This window comes from Physcomitrium patens, chromosome 22, assembly GCF_059467195.1.
Source record: "Physcomitrium patens ecotype Gransden chromosome 22, ASM5946719v1, whole genome shotgun sequence".
Taxonomy (NCBI): Eukaryota; Viridiplantae; Streptophyta; class Bryopsida; order Funariales; family Funariaceae; genus Physcomitrium; species Physcomitrium patens.
The window spans coordinates 1,319,396-1,341,449 of NC_143431.1; the positions used below are offsets into that span (position 1 = coordinate 1,319,396).

A 22,054-nucleotide genomic window follows, 5' to 3' on the forward strand; every position below is an offset into this window, starting at 1 on the left:
AATATGCACAAATCAAGAAGTGTATAGAATGTGGATCATGTAGTACATTTTTACAATTTTGTGTTCGAATGTATTAACTTGCGTCAAACGCAGTGAGTGTTCATGTTTTCAACATTGATGGTGTACGAACACTCAACCGAAGGGGGTCCAGAATTTCTGTTGAGCCTGTTAACTCTTCGGAAACTGCCCATAACGAGTATGACAACTTGCTGTTTACAGCTGTTGCACTTGGATTCGTCTTCCTGCTATTCTCGTAGTAACCGCCAGTAATACCTTCCATGTCAGGAGAATTCGCAAGATACACTGCCGTCGATGCTCCTTCTTCGGGAGTCTGCGTCAATATAATCGACCACATATCATAATGATGCACATGCACAAAAGTATCCATGACTCATTTTCAAATATTGGATTTACCCTGTTTGAAATTTATTTCATGTCACTATCCTTGAGGCAATCATCCACAAAATGTGCTTACCTTCAAACCCAAAAGCTTGGTCACTAGGCCCCTGAAACCAGGGATAGATGGTAAGCTTATGTTTGTCTGAGGGAGAATGTACCGTGCCAACTGCAGCAAACAAAATCGCTCAGGTTACAATTTTGTGGGCATAGACACAAAACAATGTTACACATTCCGTCTGCACTCCTGTTTCTTTGTATCTTTGAAACTTACAAAACTTGCAGCATCAGCTGTGTCTTGCTTCAGATGAAAACTAACCTCTGTATCAACAATGCCTGGGTGCATACAATTCGACGTCACAGGAATTCCCAACGATTTACAGCGTCGTGCAAGCTCATGAGAAAATAAGGCATTAGCTAATTTTGATTGTCCGTAGGCCGCCCATTCGTTGTATTCTGCACATACGGAGACACAAGAACATACATTTAAATCCAAGTCCAAATCGAACGGCATCTATTCTCGTTGTTCAGCATTTAATACTGCATTAGTTTAGAGAATATATTCCCTGCACTTGGAATTTGAGTAAGTTTGGAGCACTACTTCCTGGATTTCTATAAGTACGTAAACGACATGCCTTAGTAACTAATTGCAGGTTTCAAGAAATTGATAATCAAAGATTTCGAGATGGAAAAAATGTAGTACTTCGTGTTCTGTAATTGAGATCCTCGAAGTTAATATTTCCAAATATATGTGCTGATGAGGACAACACCACCACCCTTGACTTTGTTCTGTAACATCAAACTCACTTAGTCAGCAAATGGCATGTACACGATGTTCTCCAACAGCAGATTTCAAGCAACTTGAGTAGCAAGTTCCGAGCAGAAGCAACACAAATGAATATGATCCCTTTCAAACTTTCCGGAAATGTTGACATAATTTTCACACACCCTGGTGAGGCAGAAGATTTGAGTTTGTCAAGCAGCAAAGCGGTGAGGAGGAAATGGCCCAAATGATTCACCTGTAGCATTAACACCCATTAGATCTACGATGATTAGAGATAAAACACATAATACGCAACCACCAATTTCGTATCCCAAAATATTTGTGCCACGTAAATATGAACCTGCTACATAAAACCATCGTTTGCTCGGACAATCCATCAGCCATGGTTCAACTAGCCGAACAATTTATATTCACAGTACGTCGCTTGCCAAAAATAACCTACAGTGTCCGAAATAGCACAACATCAGGACTACTAAGGTTAAAAATACCAACCCCGAGCTGATACTCAAAGCCGTCCACAGTGTACTGAAGCGGACACGCCATTACACCTGCATTGTTCACCTGCCCATATCACAACCATCCACTACTGTAAAGTCATAAACGCTAGAGGATTGAGGCACTACGGCAGCAAGAAGGTAAAGGCATTTCGAGCAATAGACCAGACCCAAACTCTGTGAACCCAAAAAGGTTGATATTTAGAACACTCACAAGAGAGTGTAATGGAAGCCCTATGTCCAGATATTCTGCTGCAAACTGACGAATCGAGGCGAAGGAAGCCAAATCTAGCTGCATGACCCTGATCAGCCCACAGACGTATCATGTACCGGCAAAGTCAGTACGTCGCTGTGAGTTCATGCAGAAATTGCGCCCTTGTGCAATAGTAATGAAAAAAAAGCCTGCGTCTTGAGAATCTGGGTCCCAGGTCTCAGACCTAACAGAAGAATTATCAGATGCTCGAATGATCTCTTCCACAGCTTGCTCTCCTTTCGCTAAGCTTCTGCATGCTTACTTGAGCCAACACCACATACGTCAAGATTGTGAACGGAAATCACAAACTGTCACTTCAAAAATGCAGACAGAGATGTGTCACATGCATATCACCTACACATGCATATCACCTATTCTGTAGTGACCCTCACCAATTGTGACGGCCATCCCCTGCCTTGCGAGCTCTGTGGCAGTCGCTTTTCCTATACCTGGCAGTAAAATTTATTTATTTATTTAGTTTAATCGACGAGACATCAATAGAAGTCAAGTACTCTTACAACTTGTAATAACCAATAATTACAATTATCCCTTCTATTCTAAGTACGATAATAGACATCATGCAACTTCAAGTGCTACACAATTAGTAGCAATTGAGAATCTGGTACTCATACCAGTGTTTCCACCGGTGATAATTACATGCCGCTGGCTCGAAGAAGGCGAAGATTGAGCCGCCCTACAGAGTCCAACGCGCTGGGTCTTGCCTCCATTCTGCCGGTTCACAACACCCCGAACGGCAGAATATCAAGACAAAGTCGAACGCGAAATTTAAGAATCAGAACCCGCAAGTGTATCGAGCTGCACTGAGAGGATCCCAAAATATGGATTCATAAAATGATACAAACTATATTGCACTTAAGCAAAGAACGAACCTCATCGACATACACAAACGAGCTTTTCCAGGTCTATTCGTTCAAAATTCGTATGAGAAATGCGCTATTCCTGCAGCAAGGATGTCAGAGATATACTAATGAAAATCTACCCTCGACAATACCTTGACAGCTTTTCCCGTGAATGTCAATTGCAATCCCAGTCCATCAATCCGTTTTGCCGAATCGGGCACAAACCACGAGGTTCTTAGTAACAACGAGCCAACACATGTTGTAGCAGTCGCCATCCTGGCCACAAGAAGAGTCAAACACCTCGAACTAAAATTCCAGGGGCAGCCACTCAACGCTCGATTCCAATCGAGACTCTTCTCAACTCCTCTGCACCACGAACTCACAGCTCTAAGTAACCGCCTCACTCAAGACACCACCACAATGTGCCGAACAAAGAACTCCTCACAAGCAGCAGCAGCAGCAGCATGTACCGGTCGGAGAAAAGCTTTCCTCTGCCTTTTTATGTATTCGAGATTCCAGTGCAAGTCAATAACAATGACGCCTGAGCCTGACCTTAGAGGTGCAAGACACGAGGTACTGCAAGAGCACTCCAATGTGACCGCGGAAGTTGATAACGGCATCAGAGGACGGGAGGTCGTAATTTGTTCACACAATGGAAGGCGACGAAACGCGGTAGGTTTCCATGCGACGCGGAGGACGGAGGAGGGGCAGCGTGGGGATGTGTCTTGCTGTGGAGCGATCAATTTCCATGGAAAGCCTGAGTGCAGCTCACGAGCACGGTACAATTGGCGGATGGGGACGAGAACACACCGCGATGCAAAAAGAAAGGAAAGGCAAAAGCAAAAGGAGCGCGGAGAGAAGATGACGACGAAGGCCCAACGTTCCACCTTCGTCGCCCTTCTTCGTCCTACCCCTGTCTCCTCGTTCATCCACTTATTGGACAAAATTCATTCATTTCATTTTGTGGATCATTCATCCCCATCTTTTGGTGAGGGCAGTTCCGCGTGGTTCTACTACACGTTCGTTGTATCAATGTGGGTAGTGGCAAGTGCCTTTAGTTGCTTTATTATGTGTAATAATAATAACAATAATATATACTATCTTCATGAACGTATTCCACTTCCTGTAGTTGTAAAAGGATAAATGAAAATTTGCGAAAGTGTCTTGATTTTGATTGACTTATTATCTCTTTTTTAAACAATCTATAACTTTAATTATGTAATAACTTTAAACACGCTTAATAGAGCATTTTCCACTCGACTTGTGGGAAAAATTGAATACAAATAAAATAAAAAGCCAGCAATGGCATATTTGTAGAGGATAGCAACTATTCTCAGCAAAATGTAATTTCCAGACGAGTATTTATTTATTTATTCATCTATTTACAAATGAATATCCTGAAGAGAGCAATTTCCAATTAATTGTTTTGGTTTAATTTAGGATGTAAATGATAATCGTTTGTTTTAGGAAGTAATTTCTAATGTCAAAGTTATAGTAGTTTTTCTATTTAAAAAAAAAAAAAAAAAAAAAAATCTAAATCAACGATCATAATTCAAAATGCAATAGCTTAATCAAAGTAAAAGAAAATACTCTGAAACCTAACTGTAAACTATTTAATGATCTATTACAGTAATTTAATAACTGAATGCTTCCATTGAAAAAGCAGTGAATCTTCCATGGGATTGTGCAACTTCCAGTGAAACACAATAAAACATAATATTATCTTTAACAAAAGAATTAAGTTCTAAAAATGTTTCATTTATAAAAATTCTACGACTTAATCTTCAATTGGACATAATAAATATTATTTTGATAGAATGCAAAATATAAAACCTAATTGAATGGATATTTACCGGTTAATACACGTAAAACAACACTTAATAACATTACTAGTTGTGTGTTTCAAAATGAATGTCTCATTAATTTATCTTGATATTTAGTTTCAAATGATTTATTAATATTTTTTTGCTTCAAGACTGATTGTCTTGTATGTTTCAAACATAATAAGAAACCCGTTTCTTCTATTGATTGTGATGCAGAATAAAACCATCACAAATTTTTTTTTTGCTAATTGAGCATAATTTTCTTTATTTATTTTTAAATGTAATATAACATATTCAAAATAGATATCACATTGTATATAATATTGTCATGAAATTTTCATTATTAGAATCTTGTAATATATTACCTTTGTTTAAAGTGCCAATGATGCAATAAAATTAAGGACAATAATTTATTGATTCTGAAAGTGAGGCTGTTTGTTGAGGTTAATGTTGGATTTAATTTTTAATTTTTAATTTTCTTCTAAATGGTGTTTAACTAAAATCTGCACAAACTATAGCAACCAAGTAAATTTGAAAGTAGCAAGAGTTGATATTTTTCTACAGTGTTTGAATTCTTTGTGTAACCAACCACCAAACATAATGTTTGAAGTGTTGTTTTTCCATATAGAAAAACAAATGCAATTAATATTTTGCACAAGTTTGACATGTATTACTTCAAAAGCACATTGTTATGACATACATAACAAGAAACAATCAGTGTTTGTTCATCACAATCCTGCATTTATTGACTGTTTCTATTAATGTAGAAGACAAGTCACTTGTTTGGTCTTATTCCAATTGACAACCTTTCCACATCTTGCAATGAATTAGAACTACACTTACCTTCTTCATCATGTCATGCCTTCAATACACTCTTTTTACTCAAACCTTGTATACTGCGGTATAAAATTTTGACTTATTGATTGATTGATAGATTGCCTTGATTTAATTAATTTATTTATATTGTGCATTAGGCACTCCCAAAATATTATACTTTTTGTAATCAATATGAATGTTTGAGACATTTTGTTGTTTACCCAATTAGATTTCCAATCAACACAATTCTAAAAAAATGCATCATGACCTCGTCGTGTCAGTTTTGGTTTAATAAATGTCCCACCCCCCGAGGAGACTAATACTCACAGAGTAGAACGTTGCATTCTACCTAGAGCTCACACCAACACATTAAAAGCCTTAAACGGACATGGAACTGGATTAGGAGGAGATTAGGATTAAATATAGGCACAGTGCACGATTAATTAATCATCAATGATTGCCCCGATTGGTAACCGGATTCGGTTGAGAGGTACGATACCCGTAATGACGCCATAGTACCAGAAGCGTATAGATCGGGGAGGGGGGGAGGGGCGGAGAGTGGGGGGCAACGAGAAGGGGGTGGGGTAGACTAAGAGAAGAAAAGTCAAAATGGCAGGTGAGGGCAATGAATGGCGGGAGGGTGTATAATTCACCAAATATAGTCCTAGTTGGCACTACCAAAACAGCCCCTCTCATTGGCTTTAGGGTTTTGGTGATGTTGCGGGGCTTGGGTGATGTTCGTATTGCCCTTCCTCTACCTTTCCTCCTCTTCATCCTCCTCGTCCTCATCGCTGGGCGCAGTGGTGTTCGATCATGGCCATTGCCGATGCCTCAGGTACGCGTGGGTAGGAGTGTTTGTGGACACCAGAAATGAAATCCGTGTGATTCGTTTGTTTAGGCGGTACATATGAAGAGCTGCACGATAACCGGGATTGTGGTATGGAGGTTGGTGACCAAGTGGAGGGCGAGGATAGAGGGTGAGGAGGATCGTGCGCGCGGCGTTGATCAGATGCATTGGTAGTGAGTGATCCGGGCGCTTGGCAGGGTTGGTGGTATTTTTTTTTTGTTGTTGTGACGGGGTAGGGTCAGGGGCCATGTAGCGTAGGAGATTCAAGGCGGACAGGATGAAGAAGGCATTGACGGAGCTGTGTGACCTTCTTGCGGAGGATTGTAATGTGCTTTCGCACGGGATTTCTTTGTTGCGGGACCAGTGTCCGTCGCTCGAAAGCTTCGCGGATGCCGGGTTTCGGCCTACGGTTCGGCAGGTGAATGGGATTCTGGCTGTCGCAAGGTATTTGTCGCGGTCGAATGAGCCCGAAAATCTTGGTGAATTGTTGGCGCTCGTGCTGCGGTTCGTTGCTGCAATTCCTAACATTTCACGGAACGAGGCGTGGCCTGTTTTGTTCACCCAGGAAAGCTTTGATGGCTACTTCACGGAGCTTGTCGGTTATTTAGCTGATATTTCCGTGAGATGGCCGGACGTCACAATTTCTGTGAGCAATGTACTTACCGACTTTATCCTAAATCTCCCAGAGGGAAGCGAAGATGGTACCGAGTCTGTGAGGTGGATTTCTTTATTTTCTGTTCGATCCTTGGTCGCAGCTCTGGCATCAAATTTTCCTCCTTTACTTTCCATGGATGCGGATTCTCTGGCAAGATATATTTTACAGCATTGGATCCTGCCTCCGTGGACACTGAAGGATGCATCAAGCAGGAGTACTTCGAGTCAAAGTGTATCTGCTCAGAGTTCGCCTATACGGTTAATGTTTTCGTCCTCGTCATCGTCTTCCACCGGCAAGTCTAACTCGATGAAGGATTTCAGACAAGGATACATGAGTGACGGCGCTTCTGATTCAAGGATTTCAACCTCTGCGGATGACAGCCCCAGGCACAATGCCAACGCTTTTTTCACCCCCAACTCTACACCCAGAGGAACACCCGGAAGAGAGCCTAATATGACCGGAGGTTTCCTTCACATGAACGGCAACGGTAGCAGGACTAGTAGCTCTGAGTACGTTGAAAATCATGAAGCAAACAAGCGCACTCGACAACTTCTTGCCGCGTTAGAAGGAGAATCGATCGTGGTATTGGAGAGACAGGAGCTTGGTTTCCGTTTGTTTGTACAAATCCTGGAGAGAAATGACATGGATGAGGAGCTGGTGTCGCAGATGAGAGTTATGGCAATGAATCATCTGGGAGCTCTCCTACCACTTTTAAAGGCACGTCTCTTCCTTTGTTGATTGTTCTTTACATTCTCTTGATTCTCATGAGCCATCTCTTTGTTGAGGTTATGAGCAAGACGCTGATTTTCATCGTTTGCCGATTACACAACCCTCCCTTACTTCTAGTTGGTAGCAGCCTCATGCACCTGAAACTGCATCTGCATTTCGATCGCAAATAATATTGTTGTCTTTTCAGTATGTCGTGGATTCGTCCCACGAGATTCGTGTATGAAACTATTGATGCGAACTAAGTACGCAATTGATTTTCTAAGTCTAGCATGTAGTCAATCTTTCAAGCTGACAATCCTGTATCTTTGTTAGCACAAGCTTTATAAGTCGATCCTTTTTCTACTTAAAACTACGTGGAGAATGTTCTCGTTATTATTCATTTAAAATTTCCTGACGCGCACACTCTGGGTATGTTTCTGCAAAAATCTCTCTTACAGATTCGAAAACGTGAGTGGCCTGTCGATGGCATGCCTCTTTTGGCTAAGATGAATATGAAGCTGCAGGCCTCACAAGCCGCCGCCGCCGTGATAAACATGCTGCTGAAATCAGATTCAGAGGGGAGGCCCTTAAAGAGTGCTGCAGATCGCCAATCTTCTCAAAATTCTATTCAAGAGACATTGACATTTCTGCTGGATGCGGCAGATGCGTGCATAGCATCGCCTTGGCGAAGGATGCGATCGTGCGAATATTTAATTGGGACCCTTCTGTCTGGAGTATCGAAAACAGGTGCTTCACAAGGGAGCCAAATGCTGAGGATCTTTCTCTTACGAGTCAAGTCACTTGTACTGGCAGCGTGTTCTCAAGTAAGCAGAACTTGGTAGTCTTGCTAAATGATTCTTGAGTCCCGACTCTTGTTTTGTTCAAGCAATGGTCGTCATAGTTGTATACATTTAATCCTGATGGAAGAAGCGTTCATGGGTCAAGTACATTCTTTTACCACATGGAAATTAACTGCATTGCTGAATATTCAAGTAGGTTTGCCAGATGAGGCGTCTTGAATTAGCATTTAATTGCTTTTTTCAAGCACTTTCACAGCTAACGAATCAAGGGAGAGCATACTTGGAGGGGACCTATATTAGTCATTTTAGTGGCCGTTTATCGGTTAGTATTGTAAATGAAGTGATTGTCTTCAGGTTACTGGTTTTTCATGCGTATGAACCGTATGAAATGAGCAGAGTGTTGTGTTTCTACGAAAAGTTTAGGAAGATTTCCTCAGTTCCATTCACAACGAAGAATCCCTCATTAATTGATTTACGTTAACCGATTCGTATGAAAGCGCTTTGCTGACAAGAGTGCGCACAGGCTGACACCTTGGCGGGACATCAGGGAACTGTTTCTGCAAGCGTCACCAAGATAGCCTGCGACCTCATCGAAGCCAGCTGGGATGTGGACAGAGTTGCCATAGAGTCTTTTCTGTTGTCGCTGGCCGCGTATGTTCGGGAACGTCTTGAACGGGTGAGTGCATTTGTACAAACAAAGAACTCTTTTGCTTTGAAATCTAAGTTGGTCCCAAGTGGTGTACTTACTGCATAAATGTTTTGGGTCCCAGCCTATATTTCAGAGGAATATGTGCGTATTATCTCTTCTCTGTGAGGGTTTGCAGGTTTGTTTGCTTTGTGGTTGATCTGTTTAGATGTTGAGTATCTGTTAAGGTACTGCTCACTCAAAACTTAAAGCTTGACAAAATGTTCCAAGATGGAACTACACACGCACACACACACACACACACACACACGTGTATAAATAAATAAATAAAATTTCCTAAAAAATATCAGTCCCCATTAAATTTCTTACTCTTGTACCCTGGTGATGGCCTTGTATTGTGAACAGGAGAAAAAGTCCAAGCAGACAGTGGTAGTTACACAGTTGAACGTAATACCGTTGCTTGCAAATTTGGTGGTTCTGCTGGACAAACCAGAGGCTGTAGATTTGATTATGCCGCTTTTTGTGGAGAGTTTGGCTGAGGGCGATGCTTCTGCTCCTAGTCTTATGCGCTTAAAGGTGAAGATTGATCTTCAAATGTTTTGGTGCAAGGATACATCTGCGCACATCTTATCTCTAATTAACTGAGTTTGTTCTTATCCTTATGCAATGTATATTGTTTGTGAATCAGGTTCTTGATGCGGTGGCACGGATGGCTTGCTTGGGTTGTGAAAAGCCATATAGAGAGGTTGTGGTCCTACTGGCAATGAGCTATCTGAAGAAACTTGCTGCAATTGGTTCCCCAGAAAGCAACAGCCTTACGCGTGAAGCAAAAATGGAGCTCGAGCAGGTGTTCTGGTTCCGATGGGCAATGTGCATTTGACTTGCAATTCATTTACTGTCTTCCAGTGTTCTTCTTTCCTTGCTATTGTTCATTCTTGGTCGCAGCGCCTTAATCATTTTGGTGAGCAACGTACTTTGGTTCTGTTAGATCTTCATTCTCAATCGCATATCATTGGCTTTTGGGTCTTGTCTGCAGACCCTGCCTACAGCTTTTCTGCTCATTGCACAAGGCTTAAAAGAACCAACGCTCCGTTCGGATTATCGGCAGCGGCTTCTGAATCTTTGCTTCGATGTCAGCTCGTTTGTGGAATCAAAACCTAGCAGGTTAGTGGATTACAGTATGATTGTGAAGGTGTCCGTAATCAATGAATTCACTTCTAAGAATTAATGTTTTCACGGTAAATTGTTGATGAGGTTTTTTGATGTTATGTAGCGGAAGATGTTTAGAGTATGAGCTCTTCATGATTCTCGTAGTGAAGAGTTATTTCTGTGTGCTTTTAGTATACGGTCAACCTTGTGTACTTTTGGGTGCTTACTGTACTGTTCAAGGTCTGATGCAGTTTTCGTTTACAGAAATGGGGCTGTTTATCTTGGGCCTCTCCTTCCCGCAGTTGCAGAAGTCTGTTCTGATCTACAACCTATTCAAGATGTAGACAATTCATTGCAGAAGCTGTTCCGCAACTTGTGGTTCTACATTGCACTTTACGGTTTAGCTCCACCTATTCAGAAAACCCAGCAGCTTAATACATGCTCGAGGTTTATGGCCTCAAGTAGGAGCCACAACGTTCTCCAATCAATTTCAGGCACAGATGCTTTGAATGAGGAATGGTTGAGTGCTGTCAATCAACTTGCTCTGTGTACTCCGCCACTTGTAAGTCAAATTCATGAGCAGTTCTTTTCTTGTTTCTCTTACCATTTAATACTTGCACTATTTTCCATCTGCTCGGTGGGACTCCCCGTTATTTTTAAGGGTCAAAGAAGTTGCATTGACCATGTGGAGGCTGTGATTAGGTGGTGACATCAATCAAGTGGCTGGAAGATGAAGCTGAGCTGGTTGCGCTATACAATACGAAGACTAAGAAAGGGAGTGGGACTGAAAGAAGTTCTGGGGTGCAACGTGGCCTTCTCTCTGCTGCTATAGGTGGACGGTTAAGTGTCGCATCATTGGGCAATCTCTCAGGTATCCTCTTATGTTTCTTGTCATATGACTTGCAGGGGCTTCTTTCAGCAGCCTGGTGACAATGCTGGTTTCTCTTGTGGAAGTATTTTCGGTTTGTCTATCTAATTATGTAATCTAGCGTAACATAATAAACTAAACTAGCAGTATGAGCCTGGAGTTACGCAGCTGCCCCACTCATCAGATGTGAGTTGAAGATTTGAAAAGAGGGACTTTGTTTTCATTTTTCATTTCAATGAAATGCAGCCTAAGTGTGCAGTGCAGTGATTGAGGTGCTTGGAGTTCCAGTTGATCAACGCTAGAGATCTGGAGTATTTTTGAGAGTCGTGTTAGCTTAGTAGTCTCGTGTTTTCTTCTAATGTTTTATGAAAAAAATTGAGTGTTTTTATTCACTATGTTGATTTTTGATTTTAATGATTCTTAAAATCATTAAAATCATTTATGAAGAACAGTGGTATCAGTCCCAATTTAATACTTCGCATCCTATGTGATTGTTGGTTATGTTGACAGTGTTGTTATGTATGGCTTGTTCATCGCATTCTGAACTCATGCATGATTCTCAATCGTTTCAGTGGTGTCTTCTCAGGTGTGAAGGCTACTTACCTGCTAGCTGTTGCAAATTTGGAGATCTTGCGGTTAAGTCAGCAAGGTGGTGTAATAAAAAATCATAATGATGATCTGGATTACACTAGTCTGTTGACTAGTGTATTTAAATACTTGGAGAGTACAAACTTGTCACCCGATCTGCATCAGTGTCTTACAGCAATAGTCCACTCTGCTTTCGATGCTGCTTTGGCATGGCTGGTATGCCTAGACATAACATGTTAACTCTTTCCCACTGCTATTCGTTTCCTGCAGGCGTAACCGTTGTATATTATTGGTGAATTCTTATGAGAAATGTACTTTTGATAGTTTAATCTATGTCCAGCTCCTAACGGATAATTATTATTCTGAGATATAAGTGCATTTTGTCAAGAATTACTGTTCATACTGACGACCTCCACCGTTGTGACAGGATAATAGAGTTGCAACAAGTGGTGCTGAGGTGGTCGAGAAAGAGAGAGTGCTGGTTAGTCATGCATGTTTTCTTATCAAGTATGGGACACATCGCGAGGAGTCAGTACGCGAACTTGCTGACAAACTTCTTATCCAGCTCAAAGAAAAATTTCCTCAGGTTGGTGTCTTTCCAATGAAGATTTTGATAAAAATACCTCTTAACCTTGAAAGTGTCTTTTCTTTTTGAAGACTGGTGCTACCTGAGCCCCTTCTAGTTTTTGAAGATATAGCTGTTATATTACCTTTTCTATGCACCCTGTGTCTTGAATTTCAAAAACTGTTGTCTAGGTGCTGTGGAACGGCCAATGTTTGGAGGCACTTCTTCGCCTTTTATCTGAGCAATCAGGAGCTCGCCCAGGGGAGAGCCGGTCTAATCTATCCTCTCGCACAACGATGTACCACATTCATCCACGTATAAAAGAGTGGCTCACCCGTGCCCTCGCTATTGCTCCCTGCACTACTCACGGTCTCTTGCAGGTACTGCACCTCACTGGAGTTTACTTTCGATGTATCGCATATAATTTTCAATTTGACCGATTTGGTACAGAATGCACAAAAGTTTACACCCATAATAACTTCCCAAAAAGTCCAAACGTTTTCTTGATTCTGATCAAGCCTTCGAAATGTCATGAGCCAGATTTAACTACGCCTTATTTCTTGTGGCTTTGGTGCTTCACTTTTACTAACAATTTAACGCATTAACCGTTGATATTTCTTTCAGGAATATATTCGGCGAGTGGGTTCATGGCAAAAGGTGGCTACTTTGCTTTCTGGCATAGAATGTGATACACACAACTTTAGTACAGAAAATGTACCGGCTGTAGCTGCAGCTTCTGCAGCCGCGGCAGGAGATGGTATGAGTAGTGCTAATGTGAAATCCGTAGAGATAGTGAGCATGAAAAGACTTCTTGATGGGAGTCTTGGTGGACTTCCTCTCACTAATGGATTACAGTCTAAAGAGACATCAATTCAACTTGGGTTCCACAACTCAAGTCATTTGAAACAGAAGAGTGGTGCGGTGACCTTTTTGACAGCTCGTTATGTGCAACAAATGCAACACTATTTAACAAGCTCTCAGCTTGGTCAACCTGTTGATGGTGATCAGTTCAGAGCCACCTGCTTGCAGGCTTCCGCCCTACTTCTTTGTGATACGGTATGGTACAACTTCACAGAACGGAATTCATTTTTGCTTGAAATAAGCCCTAAATTATCTCCACATTTCATTAGCTTTACGTATTTAATCTGCGACTAAATGGGAAACTTCCTTCTTGCAGGAAGCTAGTGCAGATGTACTTCCAGAGGGTGCCTTGCAGCTATTGCGCCTTTTGTGTTGGTGTCCGGCTCAATTATTTACAGTTGAGGTGATGGAAACGGGTGTTTTTGTGTGGACATGGCTTTTAGCAGCAGCACCTCAGCTTGGGTCACTCGTCCTCGCGGAACTTGTGGATGCCTGGCTGTGGACTGTTGCCAGCAGGCGGGGCCTATTTGCTGCGGGTATTGACAACTCCGGTCCTGCGGCAGTGCTGCGTCCTCACCTGACAGCTGGGATCTCCAACTCCCCGTGTACTCGTGATCCTGTGGAGGGAATCATGGCACATCGTCTATGGCTAGGCTTTATGCTTGACCGTTTTGAGGTGAGTCTGAATGGCAGTACCATTTCAATTGGATCGAAGCAAAATGTAGCAATATTTGAACGAGCCTCTTGAATGTTAGCTAATTAACGAAGATCATCCTCAATATTCTGAATCAGGATCTTCTGTCACAAGTTGTTTTCAAGAATGAGTCCTATCTGAATTGAAGGTGTGAATGCTTATTTTTGTAACCGTTCTCTAGCTGGCGGTGATTCATTTTTGTGTGACCACTTGGGGAGTTTTGAAATGGTTTATTTATTATTGATTAATTGGTGGTCTTTCAGGTGGTTAAGTACACTGGAAGTGACCAGTTGCTTTTAATCTTTCGCATGATGCAAGGTTCAATGCAAACCTCAAACCATTTTTCATCACATCCCGCAGCTGCTGGCAGCTTCTTTACGTTATTACTTCTGGGCTTAAAGCTTTGTGAGTGTTCAAGTGCGAATGGCTACTGTACTGAAACTTTTGGAGCAAGTTTGCTGCACGATCACGTTTACAGGTTTGCAAATTTAGGAGTTTTGTGGTGTTAATTTTGATGTATAATAGAGCTTGTTGAGGGTCCTCAGTAATTGTGATAGGGGAGAATGTACACCAAGTAGATTTAATTGGCGTTCTTTGTGACCTCTTTCTGGGGTTTGAGGGTCACATAGTTTCTTACAATGAGATGCTTCTATGGTCATGTGGTTGTTGGTTAAATTAAGATTGAACCCCTTTTAATGTGTTTGTGACATTCCTTTGTTGATTGTAAAGGAATATGATAAGTTATTGTGATTTGTCAAGGTTTGATGTTGGCTTTATTGTTGCGAGTAGAATTCAACAATGAAGTCAACATATGATGCTAGTAGAAATGTTGTTCATACTGATGCCAGTTACAAGAGGGTATCCAAAATGCACTTTTAGTTTGGATAAGACAGAATACAATCTACTTGTGATGAGACCTGTTTAAAACAACAGGTTTTGAAAACTTCTTTACTGAAGTCATGCCATGATGTGTGTGTAAATGTGTTCACAGAGCTGCATTTGGTTGGTTTTCGGTGGAGCCTGGATGGTATCAGATCCCCATCGAAGGTATGGCAAAGGAGGAGGCTCAAGCTGTTGCTATCTTTGCTCAATTTCTTGCACAGGACAGTTTTGAGGGTGTCTGCAATAGTGAAGTGTTAAGGCGGTCGTCAAGAAACGGGTCTTTGTCTTCGCCAAGAAGTCCCACACAGACGCAGGTAATCACTTGATTCTTAAATCCAACTCTTTCCTTTTTACATGTTTGTCGAAGTTGGAGATTGACTTTCTTCGATTTTTATCATTTTTCAGGTGAGTAATCATCCTGTTTGGGAAAAGGCAAATAATGATTCAGCTGCCAGAGATAGAAGAAAGCTTCTATTATTACTTTGTCAACACGAAGCGGACAGACTGGAGACATGGGCTTTTCCTCTCAGGTAGGCACATATTTCTGCAATAATGTTGGAGCGCCACATTTGGTTCATACTGCTAGTATGTTAAATTAGGAGAGGCAATTTGCACTGTGATCTTGTTACCGAGCCTGTTGCACGATTTCTCTTTCAATTGTGTTGTGCTTAGCAGATTGATGAGGTCTGCTTTGGACTAAACCCTGAAATTTACAGAGACCACATGCAACTTCGTTTTAAGCCCAACTCAGAGTCATGGGGAGTCCATGTGAAGACAGCTTGGGCTGTGGATCCACGCATCGCTTTGGCTCTTGTCGCCCGTTTTCCTGGAGCTCTCTCTTTAAAGACAGAGGTTGCGTCTATGGTCCAGGTCTGCCTTCAATCTCATTTTCACTTATATAATGTAATCCCTACGGATGAAATGACTTAACTAAATTTATTACGACTTGGTGAGAAAGTCTATTGGGATTGATTTTTTCTAATCTTTACCACTCCTGTATATCTTGTCTTAATGCAGGCCCATATCCCTGACTTAGTCAATGTACCACAGGCTTTAAGATATGTTGTTACGCCTTCAGTCGTAAAAGAGGATTCAGAAGTATTGAACTGGCTTCCTCACTGGGCATCATGCTCTATTACTCATGCTCTTGAGTTCTTTACTCCACCTTATAAAGGCCACCCTCGTGTTATGGCTTACGTTCTCCGCGTCTTGGAATCGTATCCACCTGAACGAGTCACGTTTTTCATGCCCCAGCTTATACAGGCTCTACGCTACGATCATGGGGTAATCATGTCCTACTTTTTTGTAGTTCTCGAAGACGGCTGTCATGCAGTATGGCGAATTTTGGAATTTTAATGTCCAACGCTTTGGACCTTCGACATGCTTTGTTACTGAAAACCGTATATAAGTTTGATCTGTGCTCACAGAACTGTTGAGTTGATTTTAGTGCCATTACTTGACGAGATTGTGTATTTGGGTTCAGGGGCTGGTGGAAGGTTACTTAATGGTTGCTGCACGAAGAAGTAACCTGTTTGCTCATATTTTGATATGGCAGCTTCAGGTAATTTCAGCCAATCAGCCATGGTTTGAGACTGAAGCTAAAGTTTTACATGGATACGTGTATGCTTATACACATACATACTTTTTTGTTCTCTGAGAGTTTCTGATGTCTTTGCTCAAACTGCAGGGTGAAGAAGCACCACCTGCAGAAGAAGTAGGAAAGGAAGGTGTCAATGTAAAGGTACAGAAAATCTCAAGGTTTTGTGTTTAATGTGTCTGTACCATAAACTCATTTTGTCTTGCACTGCGTCACTACTATTCAGGAATTATTGATTGGGTACCACACCTCTAAAGTTATGTTAGTTCATTTGCTTCGGGGGAACAGAACCTTCATAAGGACGTCAGCTTTCAAATACTTAAAGCTAATCTAGGTTTTAATAGCAGTTGTGTCACTCTTTCATACCTACAGCTTTTGTGTTGGCATTTGGCTATTTGACAACTTGATGATTATTAATAAGGGGATTTGGATACTTTGGCAGAGCCCTTTGTACGAGATAGCCCCTAGAGTGATACAGCGTATCATCGATAGCTTCACCCATGAAGCATTCACCGTGTATGATGAAGAATTTCAGTTTTTTGACAAAGTCACATCAATATCTGGTGTACTTTTTCCCTTACCTAAAGAATCTCGTCGAGCAGCGATCCGTAGGTAAAACATCGTATTTTTCTAGCACGACCTGTCGAATTTTGATCCAGAAGTTAATCCTAGTCAGTTTGGTTGTATAGAAATTGGATCTTCATGCTCATTTCTACTGTATGATAATGTTGATTTCCATAGAACGCACAAGAAAGTGCCAGTAAATGGCCGTTCCACAGCATAAGAGGAAGACTTTATAGGCACGTCTTTCTATTATTATGCCTTTCACAATATCCTGTGCTAACTGGCACCGGTTGTAGCTAAGTCCTTTCACGTCTGGAGTAAAACAGTTAGACTGGAATTTTTATTCTCCTTTAGACTCATAATTAAGTATTATATCCAGACAACGATCTCAAGTAGTACTAATTAATATGGTTATAACACCTGTGCAGAGAACTGGAAAAGATTCAAGTGGACAGTGATGCTTTGTATCTACCTACTGATCCTAACAAACTCGTGAAAGGCATTGAGCTAGAAAGTGGTATCCCCCTACAGTCTGCAGCGAAGGTTCCCATTATGATAACATTTGACGTGGTGAACAAGGACGGAGATCACAATCAGTTGATGCGACAAGCCTGCATATTCAAGGTTCATAATCTAAATCTGTTATCAAACTGATGATTGAGAGCTGATTACATCCTTTGGAGATGCCTATATTCCGTGCGATTTGTTGGGAATTAGATTAAGAAGCGAAATGTATTGGCTGCTCAACCGTCAGCTGGACACAGATGGCCTTTCTAATAGCAGAAAATGGATCGTTGAGGAATACGCAGGTTGGAGACGATTGTCGACAAGATGTGCTGGCTCTGCAGGTCATTGCCCTTTTGAAAGATATCTGGGAAGCGGTCGGTGTCGATCTTTATCTTTTCCCATACGGGGTCCTTCCGACAGGCTATGGGAGAGGAATTATTGAGGTACATTAATCTGGTCGCTTTTTGCTCAGAAGCTTCTCTATTGTCACAGAACTTTCGTCCAAGTCTTGAAATATGTTATTCCATTGAACATGGGGCTTTGTTCATGCTGAGAATCTCGGGTTATTTGTATGTGTTTACAAAAATATGCAATGACGAGACTACGTTGTGACTTGTGACTGCATCAAGGTCATGTTTTCAAGAGTCATGTGGTCCAAGTCCGCTGGAACTACCTCAAATTGTGAATATTATTCGTGCAGCTTCTGTCCCTGCAATGTCTGAAATGAAGTTGAACAAACTAGGCAATATTGACGGTGTCTAAATAAAATGTAGGTTGTTCCAAATGCACGGAGCAGGAGTCAAATGGGAGAAATGACAGATGGTGGTTTGTTCGAGATTTATCTACAAGAGTATGGTCCTGTGGGCTCTGATGGTTTTGAGAGGGCTAGGAACAACTTCATCGTCAGCAGTGCTGGCTATGCTGTGGCAAGCCTTCTATTGCAGCCTAAAGATCGGCATAATGGCAATCTTCTTTTTGACGAGTACTATCTTCCTTTTACGATTCTGCCAGTGATTTTCTGACATTTCTTTAAGTGCCTTTATTTGTGCAGCACTTATAAAGTAGTGCCCTAGAAATATACAAATGTTATTATAAGATGGAAATTTTATTTTTAATGGTCTGTACTAGTTTCTTACAATCCTGTGTTGTACTGTTTCTAGTGAAGGGAGACTTGTCCACATCGACTTTGGATTTATTCTGGAAACATCTCCTGGCGGGAATATGCGTTTTGAGAGTGCACAGTTCAAGTTGAGTCACGAAATGACTCAGCTCATTGATCCCTCAGGCAACATGAAAAGCGAATCCTGGGAACATTTCGTTAGGTAAAGCTATTTAACCTGCTAGACATCTTCCATATGAGCCAGGTCATCTTGTGAACAACTGTGTTTATGTTCGCTGCACACATGCAAGGATTAAAAGCTTTAGTGTTTTTATTGTTTCTTTTTCGTAATTCAGGGACTTGAATCAAAAGTTGAAATATGTTCAGGTTGAATCAAAAGTAAGACCATCTTCCAGTTATGATAACATTCTATGAACATGGTCATATGATGCAATTGTTGTGCTTTAGGTGAGGGAAAAGAGACTCCGATTATCTTGTGCCAAAAGTATGTCTGAGCTTTTGTTGAATGGATCTGGATGGTGGCAGTTTGTGTGTGAAGGGCTACTTGGCAGCCAGGAACCACATGGATGGAATAGTAAACACAGTTCTTCTCCAGGTGGACAGTGGTCTCCCTTGCTTCAGTCGGGGTGATCCTATTGGGAACTTGCGGAAACGATTCCATCCCGAGATGAGTGAGCGAGAGGCAGCAAATTTTATGATGCAGACATGTGCAGATGCTTACAATAAGTGGAGCACAGCCGGCTATGATTTGATACAATATCTTCAACAGGGTATTGAAAGATGAGACTAATACCTTCTTCGATTCTAACAGATGTCAAACGGACAATCACTGGCCGGACAATGGCATATATGATTCTTTTGTAGAAACCAATAAAACTGCACACCGTGTGGGGCCCAGCACTGAAGACATGTACATGTACTAGTTTGCTGGCACCGTTTAAAAGTAGACATTTCTTCATTTGATTTTAGTTACTGTCCAATGTATTATAGTTGCTTAGGGTAGGAGTGAGGGTTGAAGAGTGTTATATTTATTTGCTATGGTACTCTCCTAACGGTAAGGCCATGAATGGCTTACGATTGTATCATGATCACTTGCAGTAATGGACTCAGATTAGGATTTTATTTTTATATTTGTTCTTTGAAATGGTGAAAACTTTCCATGTTGAAAATTGTCTCTATGTTGAAGATGGTGTTTTTATGTAAAAGGTGGTGTTTATTTGTTTGTTGGAATGAAAGTTTTATGAACCCTAAACAAATAACTAAGCCTTTTGATTATATTTGCATTTATTTATTTATTTATTTATTTATTTGTTTTGTAGGAATTTAGTACCTAGGATGACCAATTATGTTATCATATAGATTAACTTCGTATAGATTAACTTCGCATTCACAGATAGACAATGTTCTATTATAGCCACATTATAATATGTTTAAGAAACTGCTTAGTGTACATCCCTTTTTGACCATGTGGACACCTCATGTAATACACTTCTACATACATGCATTAAAACTTATTTATATCAAAAAGTTTTAAGATAAATTTATGGTAATTTTTTTGTACGCAATGGCTATTAGAATGTTGTTCTTGAGTAAGTTTAATAAATATTTATAATATATTTCATGCAATTCTTTCATTTTTTTTTAAAAAGCTTGTTAATTTTATTTAGAGAATCATTTACTTAATATTTACTCTAAAATCTTTAAGTATAAATAAGAGTTTTATTGTGTATGGAAAGGCATATGGCAAGAGAGGTGTTGATGTAGAAAAAGGTGTCTACTTAGCAGTTCTCTACATTTAACATTTGAGTGTTTTATATTTTTCTTTCCAATTATTCTATGATACAAAAACATCAAAGTTGGTAATTAATAAAATTTACATGCACTCAAAACATGCAAATCTAATGCCACCTTACAAAACAACACGTAAAATACATGTTGAATTTCTAAGGATATTATAGCCTTGTCTAATTCTAAAACATGTTAGCATTTTTCTCATCATATGTAATCTCATACATGTTATTTTTACCAAAACTAAAAAGTATTATTTTTGTTGTAAATCCTCAAATTGGCACTATATTTGCATTCCAAATTTGTGTATCTTCATATTCTTTCATTTCCTCAATCTATTGATCTATATCTTTAGTTCATTATGCTATATTATCATTCCATCTTTGTTTACTTTTATCATTGATTGATAAAGTAGCATTTTTAAAGGAATACTTGTATCTTACTTGCTAAAATCACTCTTTCTTTGCATCAATATTTGCAATATTCTTTTTATTGTTATACCACTGCATTATATATATTATTACAAAAAAATCAATACAAGTTTAAAAATATTTGTTTCTTTTTAACTTTAAAGGCATCAAATCTTACTTCAAAATACTCTAATATTTATAATTATTTTATTTTATTTTTTATTCTTTTTTGATTTCCATTCAAAAAAATTTCTTCTTTAACTTTTGTAAATCTTCTTTATAACATCTCAACCTCTTTTGTCCTCCTTAAAAAATGTGCCTATAACTTCCAAATTCAAAAACAACCTATTACAAGGTTCTAGAATTTGTTTGCCAACCTCAATAAGTCCTTTAGGTAATTTCTCATCATCTTTGTAATAATAATTCATAAGTAATTTTATTTTTTATTTTATTATTATTATTTTTTTGTTAGTTTTCTTTAATATATATTATATAAAACTTTATAAAAAATATTTTACCACCACTTAATTTTGTGTTGTCACAATTAATATGTTAATTTTGCTAGGATACAAACTATTCTCAAGAACAATATCATTAACTTGTCTTTCATCTTACACATCATCTAAAAGAATTATATATATATATATATATATTCATAAATATATTTTCATTATTTTTTGAGCTCTATTCAAATTCTTTGGTTTTGAATTGAACATAATGTGTCTCTAATACTTAGCAGTTTTTTTTGAAAAACCATCATCTTCACTTTAAATACTAAAAAAAAAAAAAAAAAAAAAAAAAAGAAAAACAAAAACATGTTACATCATACAAGTGCTTTATGTCATCAAATATAGCCTCTTGGTAATATAAACTCGCATATTCTACTCATATCTATTATATGTAAGGCCTTCATTTCTTCTTTGCATAGTTATTTTTATATTCAGCAAATATTATACAATACCAAATAATATCTCTTTATTTTTATCTATGTGTTTAAACAATCAAATCATAGACTTAATAAAACATGAATTGTATATTTTAGACATTTTTACTTATTAATATCAAACCATAACCAAAGTTATATGAATAAATAAACAAATTCCAGTTCCACTCAATTTAATCTTCCTTATATTAAATAAATTCTCTAGTTTAGGATTTATTCATAAAACTTTGATATTTTTCTATATTAACTTATGCTTTTAATGATCTTATTTTTTCAATATTAAAAATTATGGTGTTTTGGCTACTTTTATTTCTACTTTTATTTCTATTACTTTTGAAAAATTAATTTTTTTGATGAATTAATAAAAATATGCCATCTTAAATTTTTGAATGTTTTATAAATTTTGATAAGATAGTATAGATATTAATATTATTAT

The 22,054-nt window shown here is 39.3% G+C and overlaps 2 protein-coding genes across 7 annotated transcripts; one reads left to right on the forward strand and one right to left on the reverse strand.

Annotated features, from left to right (window-relative positions):
* Positions 1-43: 43 nt before the first annotated feature.
* LOC112275358 (uncharacterized) lies at positions 44-3,390 on the reverse strand. Of its 6 annotated transcripts, none has more exons than XM_090246274.1 (12): positions 3,340-3,390; positions 2,818-2,887; positions 2,560-2,656; positions 2,320-2,376; positions 2,112-2,184; positions 1,889-1,976; positions 1,673-1,741; positions 1,345-1,415; positions 1,100-1,185; positions 716-852; positions 476-565; positions 44-331 (listed from the first exon to the last, which is right to left on the reverse strand). In XM_090246274.1, exons 4-12 carry the CDS (start codon positions 2,333-2,335, stop codon positions 101-103), a joined length of 861 nt encoding a protein of 286 aa, XP_090102400.1. In that variant the 5' UTR covers positions 2,336-2,376; positions 2,560-2,656; positions 2,818-2,887; positions 3,340-3,390; the 3' UTR covers positions 44-100. The 6 variants fall into 6 exon arrangements, with proteins under 6 accessions (XP_090102400.1, XP_090102397.1, XP_090102399.1 ...); XM_090246271.1 differs by having other exon boundaries at positions 2,818-3,153; XM_090246273.1 differs by having other exon boundaries at positions 3,258-3,390.
* Positions 3,391-6,146: 2,756 nt separating this feature from the next.
* Positions 6,147-19,605, forward strand: LOC112274816 (phosphatidylinositol 4-kinase alpha 1). The gene is made up of 26 exons (XM_024504587.3): positions 6,147-7,645; positions 8,095-8,460; positions 8,960-9,112; positions 9,488-9,658; positions 9,771-9,929; positions 10,119-10,246; positions 10,496-10,793; positions 10,934-11,102; positions 11,686-11,903; positions 12,115-12,273; positions 12,444-12,632; positions 12,877-13,308; positions 13,430-13,789; positions 14,071-14,285; positions 14,799-15,003; positions 15,095-15,219; positions 15,406-15,559; positions 15,707-15,973; positions 16,173-16,250; positions 16,377-16,430; positions 16,729-16,898; positions 17,279-17,474; positions 17,660-17,800; positions 18,131-18,339; positions 18,518-18,679; positions 19,003-19,605. Exons 1-26 carry the CDS (start codon positions 6,551-6,553, stop codon positions 19,259-19,261), a joined length of 6,132 nt encoding a protein of 2,043 aa, XP_024360355.1. The 5' UTR covers positions 6,147-6,550; the 3' UTR covers positions 19,262-19,605.
* The last annotated feature ends 2,449 nt before the right edge of the window (positions 19,606-22,054 follow it).